This window comes from Alosa sapidissima, chromosome 4, assembly GCF_018492685.1.
Source record: "Alosa sapidissima isolate fAloSap1 chromosome 4, fAloSap1.pri, whole genome shotgun sequence".
Taxonomy (NCBI): Eukaryota; Metazoa; Chordata; class Actinopteri; order Clupeiformes; family Clupeidae; genus Alosa; species Alosa sapidissima.
This window is the reverse complement of record NC_055960.1, coordinates 5,962,087-5,971,318: the sequence shown is the minus strand read 5'-3', so window position 1 is coordinate 5,971,318 and position 9,232 is coordinate 5,962,087. Positions and strand designations below refer to the sequence as shown.

General features: G+C 39.8%; 1 protein-coding gene across 1 annotated transcript; it reads right to left on the bottom strand.

The window, feature by feature from the left end:
• Positions 1-4,953: 4,953 nt before the first annotated feature.
• tnfrsf18 (tumor necrosis factor receptor superfamily, member 18) lies at positions 4,954-8,938 on the bottom strand. The gene is made up of 7 exons (XM_042089236.1): positions 8,836-8,938; positions 8,471-8,569; positions 8,070-8,204; positions 6,350-6,437; positions 6,192-6,262; positions 5,897-6,032; positions 4,954-5,768 (listed from the first exon to the last, which is right to left on the bottom strand). Exons 1-7 carry the CDS (start codon positions 8,936-8,938, stop codon positions 5,654-5,656), a joined length of 747 nt encoding a protein of 248 aa, XP_041945170.1. The 3' UTR covers positions 4,954-5,653.
• Positions 8,939-9,232: the final 294 nt, after the last annotated feature.

Sequence of the window (9,232 nt, the reverse complement as noted above, 5' to 3'; positions counted from 1 at the left end):
CAGCACTCACCGACGCACTTATTCTTACTGTACTCTAATGTTTTTTTTAAAACTGTCCTAAAATTGTGAGAATTGTTCTAAAACTTACTGTTTACCATGTTGTTAGTCGCTTTGGTTAAAAAAGCATCAGCCAAATGTAATGTAATGTAATAATGTAATGTAAAAGTTCAGCTCAAAAATCAGTTTATTTTGACATACGGGAGTTAGCCTAACTGAGCTGTAGGCTATAGCACATAAGCCTATTCTGTTTTGATTTATTTTGTGATAATCAAATGACACTCATGATAACTTGAAATAGAAGGACAGAAGATAGGTGATTGATGTCCACAAGCAGGAATTTCACGAGACAAATTAGAACAAACTGTTCCGGTAAAAATAATCTGTAATAATGTTTAAAATGCTGCACTTTTTCCCTTCATAGCCTATCTCTGGCAATTCATTTTTGGATGACTGTAGATAGTTGTATTTTAGCCTACGTCTTCGTAGACAGTAGGCTACACCATTAGGCCATCTTGAGAATAAAATACTTCACAGCTGCTAACGATCATCCTCCACAACCACGAGGATAGGTAGGCTAAACGGTCATTCGTTGCCTTTTTGCTTCTTATTGTAAAACCAACTGTTAGGGCCTACACAAGTGGTCGGCATCCCGGTCAATATTTGATATTCAAATTTCAATTTTGAAGCTATTTGTAACCATGTGTAGCCTATGCAACCTGACTGTTGTAGGCTTGCCTACCACTCTGCAGTGCCTTGCCTACCATTCTTGCCTACCACTCTAGTTGTAAACAAACGGTCACATGACATTATGACGTAGGTGCAAAACCTTAATAGAGTGTCCCAGTGACTTCCGTTTTACTTCCGCTACAAGGGACCTATCTTTCAAAAAAATATGAACAGGAGTTAATGGAGAGATAACAATTATTTTTTGGTCCAGTTTGAATTGTGTGTTGAATTGTGCAACGTCAAGAAAGTACTGTTGTTCGATAGACTTCAAAAGTTATGTTGGTTTTGTGCGAATCCGCTAAGTGGACTACATCTCTCGTTTCGAACGATGTACGTCACCAACGTAATTAACGATAAGATTAGCTGTTATGCTAGTTAACGGTTGCATCTTGATGCCTGCAATATACTTAACAGTATCTAATGTACAGTCTATGGACGAATACAACTTACTGTACCTGATGTGTTTAATCCTCTGACTCATGGTATTTTCTTCGGCAAGGAAAGCCCAATTAAGACCTGTTGCTGGTATGCTTGTACAATCTAGTGTGGCTGTGAATGAGCTAACGTCACTAGCGCGACTGATGGGTTTGTAGTCGTTGGAATTACGATCTTTCACAATGTTGTAATTCAATAGTTACGAAACAAACTGCAAATGTCTTTACATGAAAAATTGTCTTTAAAATTGACAAACATCATATGGGTAATTCAAGGCACAAGTCAACCGGGACCAGAAAATAATTTCTTTTTCGCCATAGACTGTCGTTCAATTTTTTTTTAAAGATAGGTCCCATGGAGGCAAACGGAAGGGCCGGGACTTCGCCACTCTATGCTCGCCCTATATCTGGCGGACCAATCACATCAGGCTTTACGATGATGGACAGGTGAGCAGCAGCGCCTGGTCTATCACGTCATCTGAGCACGCTTTGATTAGGCTTATGTTTGAAACAAAAATGCTGTGGCTAGAAGGATACATGGCTTTTAAGACCCCATATGAAAAATTCATATTATTTAATGAGGTTGTATCACTGAAAACGATTATTTCTAAAAACTTTGGCCAAAGTTGAGATGTGGGAAAACTTGTGGTTTCACTTTCAAGAGAAAACAGCGCTGTTGCATTGCGACATGTTCCCTCGTTCATTTGAAATCTCTGATTGACCACCTGTTCGAGGGATTTGCGACAGCCTTTCCCAGCTGTTTAACATGTTTGTAGCATATCACTGTTCAACAGAATTATTTTTAAAAACGGAGGGGATAAAAGAGAAGAAGGATGGTTCGTGTGTTTTCTTCCTACACCTCACGTTAAGCTATTTTGTTGCTCTGATTGGTTAGGTCTATCCAATTGAGTGCAGAGGCCCCTGTATCGGTTGAAACACGCCCCATAACGTCCCAATGGAGCAGTATCAGACTCATATTCTGACTAGAAAAAGAGTAGGCTTACTTTATATAGCTATTGTTTGGAAGATGTGCAGAGTCCAAAATTTGGCCCCAGTACCAACCAAATGTGAGTAAAAAATCTATGTAAATAAAATAGATTAGCCAGTTTCCTTTTGGCAGGTTGCTGACATGTCTAAAAACAAAATGTCACTACAACAATCGATTTGCTAATAATATTCTCCCTCCCTCAGGCCATCTGGTAAGCTCTTGAACTTTGGTGTACAGAATGAAGGATTCTGCCAACATCACCGCCTCCTCTGCCTACTTGGAGTTATGTTCTTTTATCCACAGCTGCACATCGTTATTCACCATCCTCAAGAACTGTTCAAGCACCAACATGTCATCGATCTCCTGCTTAGTATGGGCCTGCCCTGTGGACACACACATTTTTCTGTGAAAAATTGGTGAAATGTTCTTTGGGTGACTCAATATCTGAGTGGATTGAAATGTTTGCCTGTATGTCTCTGGAGGGATCTCAAACTTATTTTAACTTAAAGAAGCCCTATGCAGGTCTGGTTATTCCTTCGCTGTTTCTGGGTTTTTGCCGGATTTGGGCTTGCATTTTTCACGACATAGCTCCCCCTGCAGCTTCGGTAAGTGACTGCTACGCTAAACCCCCACTAGCTAGCAAGTTAGCCATCAAAAAACCAAGCTAAACACATACAGGGCTCACAATAAAGTGGTCGAGCAAGCACATTGTTCAAGAGACTATCAAACCACATTACAAAAACGAAGTTCACCCAAGGGTAGGCTACTTACAATTTCAACAGCAACAAAGCCAAGTCGGCGTCCGTTTTGCAGTCTTCTTAGAAACTACAATCTGACTACATTTTGAGACGCGATTGGAAACTTCCGCTGAGTCACATCCGGATTTATCCGGTCCGGGTTCAGAAAGTTGCATATTCGGTTTTTCCGCGGAGAAGCGATAGAGGGAGACGAAGCACCCACCAAACAACCCAGAAAGTGTTGTAGAACCATCAGAACGACTCTCAACCTGCATAATTAAGGTCATTTTTGCTAAAATTGTTGCATAGGGCTTCTTTAAATTATTTCTTTCATCTTAACATAATCCATTGCATAGTCCATGGTGATATTAGGCTGCTCTTGCTTTAGTAAGTAATGGCACCAGGATAAGTGCCCACTCTCCCTGACACCGACTTTGCAATTTTTTCAAATGTTATAAAAAGTGTTCTATCCTCATTTCTGTATACTTTTGCATTTTTGCAATTTTACTTGCATTTTGGGTCCCCTCCATCCAGTGAATTGCACTGTACTTGTCTCCACCAGTTCCATTGCTAATGGTGCTATAAATGTTTCTACCCCTGCCATTGCCTCTAAAACTGCCACTGCCATACGCTGGGTCCCTCCTTGACGGCACTGCTGATTGAAGCGTTGTCGCTGGGGCCACCGCTGTGGGTCATGTCTGAGCTTCACTCATCAGGAGACGGAATGCACTTGTTGCTGTTGACACAGCTGAACGTGACAGCCCCCGTGGCCCCTCCAACAGCCTTGTAATGTGGCTTGACCACAGCTCCTTCCCATTTCCAATCTCTCCTGCTGCACCTCATCCTACAGAAGGTTGAACTGATGCACCATAGCTCTTCACCCCTGGTCTTGGCAGGTTTTGTCATTGCACTCCTCCTGTTTCTGGTAAGAGTATTTGGAGTTCCTGAAGAGAGTTCTCCGTAGTTTTCTGAGTCAATTCATGTTTTGTTAACTCTTCTTCTGTTACTAACCCCAAGCCTATGGTGAACTTGGGCTAGCCCGAACTAGTTTCTTTACACTTAAAAATAAAGAACAAGGAGACAGGTGATAAGACATGGAGGCAATGGAATTACATTTGATTAATATAAACTTTTTTATTAAATTGGTCATTTTCTAGATACTAATGCATCAGTCCATAACCCATATAACATCAAGGATTACATATCATATACATACTAAGACACAACTAACAAACAGACAAACAAACAAAACAAAAAGAAAACAAACACAATGCCTATGCATAACTAGGCCATGTTTCACATGAGACATGTGCAGAATGTAATATTAAATTAAAGTTACTTTTCTCGCGAACCGTTTACCACAACAACAAGCGACTAACATCATTTAAAAGCTGAGGAAAAAGCTTTTTCCTGTGATGTGATACATGTGATGTCTGTGTGATGAGTAGGCTACTTCGCGAGTAGTTCAAGAATGGGTGAATTTGGACACACTCTCTTTTTTGCCGTGCTCTGTCACTTTCTCCACTGCATATCCCAACTCAAATTGACCAAGAAGAGCCAAACATCTTCGTCATCTACGGTGATAATTGAGTCTTTCAACTGAACTGCTCCTGCTTCTCTTCAATTTCCCTTCCAAATTACTTTTTATTGTCTGAAGATGTTGATCGCAAGAATCTAACATTCTAAGCAACAGCAAAGCTACTTCACTTGCATTTAGGGTACTAATAATGTGCACAGCAGCTAACCAAAGTGCAGTCGGTTCTCCCGCCATGGTTTTGGAAATCACACACCTGCTGCATCTGAAGGCTCACGCATAATAAGGCCTACGACTATCACTCTACACGCCCCCTGTTGCACGTCACGTTTTAATTTGCTAGCTGATCCTGGCTCCCCAAAATGCCGGATCATGTGAACAGATCAGCAGGCCGGCAAATTTTCACCTCATTTTCAGACACATTTTCAGAGCGTATGGCAGTGGCACAATTTTGCGTGATCTCTGTGTGAAAAGGGCTTGTGTGTGTGCTTCTGTGGGAGTGTGTGTGTGTGTGTTTGTGTGTGCTTCTGTGTGTGTGTGTGTTTGCGTGCCAGTTTATGACTGTGTGTTTGACAGTGCTGCCTTATATCTCAGCAGAACGTACATTTCAACATCAATATCCCAATTTCTCCCCTACATCCCCTACTGGCAACCGTTCGCTCAACACCACCATCTACAGGCTGATGTGTGTACAGTCACTAAATCTACACATACAAATTCATTTATTGTATGGCCCCCAATGGACAGCGAAAACTGCATTTCTAGTGGGGCTACATGCCCACCAAGCTCCATGTGCCCCGGTATTTCGGTGTCCTGGGAATCGTTGACCACAAATTCAAAGTGAAAACAAATCATGCATCCTGCATCTGACCCACATCGGAATTATCAGGTGGTTGGAGATTTGATGACCACGAACTTGCATGAAATTAGAAATTGGACCTGTGCTTTTTAAGTTATATAAGTGAACACAGACAGAAAAAAACAAGCTGATGGAACCAGATTACCATTCCTGTTTGGTGTTAGTGTGCAGGTTGTTATTCACTGACCAAAAATGTATAATCAGATCACAAGTAGAGAAAATAAAAGACATAGTTGTCCACAGCTTTAAGTATTATCAAAGTCTTGAAGTGTAAGTCCAAAAGTCATTCATAGGTCTGTCACCATGACCTATATTAAATGCTGCCAGCTGTTGGTGAAACAGAGAGTCGTGCAAAGATCCAGTTGCTGAACTATATCACTTCAGATTATAAAGAGAAGAGCGTTCTGCAAGCTCTTGGGTCTCCTGAACTGACATGGTCAAGAGGCCTGCTTCTAGAGTCAACGTAGGGTTGTATTTTCTGCTGTATCTACCTGTAAAGAAGAGAATGTTGCAATTTATGAGGCATTAGAAAAGGTAAGCATGGTTGCTATTCAGAGAATATTAAAAAAAAAAAAAACTCAGAAAATATGTAGATGATGCTTTTATCACTCACCTGACGCTCTAGATGCTCTAGATTTAGTCCTCCAAGTATAGAAAACCAACGGTATGAACAGACAGATTAGAATGAATACTGATCCGTATATGAATACATTCTGAACCGTTTGGAGCTCTTTTTCAGGTTTACCTGGCGGTGCTGTAACACAATAGAAGCAACTTTTTTTTTTATTGTTTGACACATTGTTTTCATCACCTTTGCACAATTTGAGTCATCACTTTGCCAGTCACTTGAGTACATTTACATTTGGGCAAGTGTTCATTTACATTTGCCCATAGAAACAAAAACAACACTCACGTATTATACCACACTTTGCATTGTGTGTTCTGTTACCAGGGAAAACCTCATCTAAACCAATGCTGTGGCACCTGTCACATGTGAGAATATGACAAGATTGTGGTGAAATTCATAAAAGAATGGTAAAATGTACAAAAACAATTATTTCAATGACTTACTTTATGAACGGCTTGCAAGTGCCATTCTCAGTGTCAGAGTATGAAGTATTGTTGCACGGCTGGCAAAAATATGAAAACTTGTAATTTCCTGTAAATATACAAAAATGCATTAGTTTTTACTAGTAAATAAAGATAATGTAATGGGTCCAAAGATAATGGGCATCTGAACACACAAAGCAATTTTGATAATTTTCATAACAATTTGGGTGTTTTATTTAACTTTAAAACACTCAGGGCCAGATGTACTAACGCTTTTGCGCCCACTTCAGGCGTATTTGTTTCGCAACGTGCGTATAAAATCATTGCGAGGTATGTACAAACAGGCCACAATGATGTAAAAGTGCAAACTGCCTGTCGCGGAAGCTGAACATGGTTAATTGCGTTTTTCGTGTCATGCATATGCATTCATGGGAGGATCCAGGGGAAAGTGGGAGTTTAGCGTAAAGAGATGAGAGGGGAAGCGTAAAAAGCGTAGGTAAACGCCTAATTATGTATTTTGCGGTATGTACAAAGACTGCTCCTGAAAGCGCACGTCTATTCTGCGCCTAAATACTTCCGCCTTGTAAAAGCAGGTGTTAATCCAAATTGGAGTTCAATGCATCAATAAGAGAAGCTTTCAAAGACAACATAATTGCTATAAGTATTTGTACTATCAAAAGCAACCTTAACTTTCGTTGGCCTTTCGAATGTCTTACTTTCACTTTCACGTCATTCACTTAAACTTTCATACCTGCTAGATTTGACCAATTTTCCATAGCCTACGTGCACAAGTAGTTTGAGTAAAACTACTGATCTTCATTATCTCCCTGCTTGTTGACATCTTATCATGTATGTATTATTTCATTACGGAGCCCAGGAGGTGTCATTGCAAGATTTTTTTGGTATATATCCAGAAAACGTGCACTCATTTTACTAAATTGTGTGCACATTTTACTAAATCGTGCGCACGTCTTACTAAATTGTGCGCACGTTTTACTAAATTGTGCTCTCAATTTAGTATATTGTGCTCACGATTTAGTAAAATGTGCGCACGATTTAGTAAAATGAGCGCACTATTGACACTATGCAGCGGTCATTTTTGGGGGGACACAAAACTAGTCAACATAAAACGAACACAACAGAAAGGCTAGTCTGCAGAGCTGCAGGTTCTGTACAAAATGTGAATGTTTCAGTAGGCTTACTGTCCTACCCACTCAGTTTTGAGTTTTAGAGGTGGTGATTCTTATCAAAGTCATATTCACTGCTTTCATTGTGATCTCAAGTGCTCTATTCAGCTTGATATGGGGTTTTGCTAATGACTCCTCTTTGATTTCCACAGCTTTATTTACTCATTACTCATTTACTCATTACTTTTTGTACTTAAGGGCGCATGCACATAGTGTAACTATGGCTTTAAATTAAGCTCCTTTGGACTATGCTTTGATGTATTGCATTTCTCGTCTTTTGTGTACTTTATGCATATTAGTGTAGACAGTCAGCAAAATCGATAAAAGTGTATAAAACTTTACCTAGACTCTGCCTGATGGCACTATATTGTCATGAGATTATCAACAGTATCAGTAACAGAGATTATTAACCATATTTTCCACATCTACTTCAACTGGCAATACTGTGTAACCTACTACACACTGATTGTTTGCTTTCTCTCTCCCATACATGATTGAACTAACTGTGTCGCTGCATTTTCATTTCTTTTTCTCTCTCTGGGTTCAGGTCTCACCTTCTCTTTTGAGTTCTTCACCTTCTCTACAGTGTGGTAGCTTCACACATCTTCCACACTCTGGGTTAGCACAATCAAAACCAGGCCGGCAAGAACATTTTGCATTAGAGGTTGAGGTGCAGCTTTGGGCGACCTCTGTGCAATGAGAGAATACAGGTATCAGCTCAGTTTTCTCAGCATGGGTCCTCATGTCAGCAACGAATTCAGAAATTAACTCAGAAATGCAACACATTTATTGAAACTCCCAAAATGCCAGGTGTGTTATTGTGTGATAATAATTATTGTTTGATAATAATGGCTGAGATAAAGTCTTGTAAGAAAACATAAAATGTTCAATTAAGCTAGGTCTACTTTGATTGAAAAAGTTTATAAAACCTGCTTGTGAGTCATGAGATACATACCATGTTCACATGTACGACACTCATGGCATGAGCCAAATTCTATGAAATGCTTTGGTGGATTACAGGGCCGACAGCCTTCTGTACCATGTACATACAGACCTGTGTAGGACACAGTAGCTTCTTAATTAATGGCTTGCGATTGTTGAGAATTGTTACAATTGTTGCAAAAGACTACCTTAAAGTAAACCTATTGGAAACCACACATTATGCATTATGGAATTTAAACATCCAAGGGTTGAAATATTACATTGATCTTAAATGTGCAACTCTTGAAAATAACAGAAAGGATAATTAGTAGTAAGTATTCAAATCAATAATATATTTAGTCACTGTATGTTAGTAAAACAAACATTATCATGTTTTACCTTCTGGGCATTTCTGGGACTGTCCTTCACAAAGTAACAAAATCCACACAGATATCATCCAGTTACACCGAGTTAGTTTCACCTGTAATTTAGTGAAATCCATTTCATTCCACGGCTATCAACTAACTGGTCTTTCTATTGCTCGCTTGGGTATAAAAGTGTTTTCCATCATGACGTTGCATGTGGTCAGCAGGCACCACATTCACACACTCACCCACACACACATGCGTGTGAGTATAAGCATGCTCTTGTATCCACAACACTGAGTCAAAAAAAGGATCTGAGAAGACAGGCGTTCACGTTGCAAATACACAGAAGTGCACCAAAACCAATTGTTAGTCACTATATGTCTACTAAGGTCTAATTGGAGATCTAAGAAGCCATGTGAAAATGTTTG

What these genes read in the sequence shown, in the direction of transcription:
- tnfrsf18 (XM_042089236.1), bottom strand. Translation starts at nt 8,938, where the DNA reads ATGGATTTCACTAAATTACAGGTGAAACTAACTCGGTGTAACTGGATG. An exon ending in ACTTGCAAGCCGTTCATAAA is followed by an intron (nt 6,263 to 6,349) that starts GTAAGTCATTGA and finishes CACATGTGACAG; the next exon opens with GTGCCACAGCATTGGTTTAG. An exon ending in AAATCTAGAGCATCTAGAGC is followed by an intron (nt 5,769 to 5,896) that starts GTCAGGTGAGTG and finishes CTTCTTTACAGG; the next exon opens with TAGATACAGCAGAAAATACA.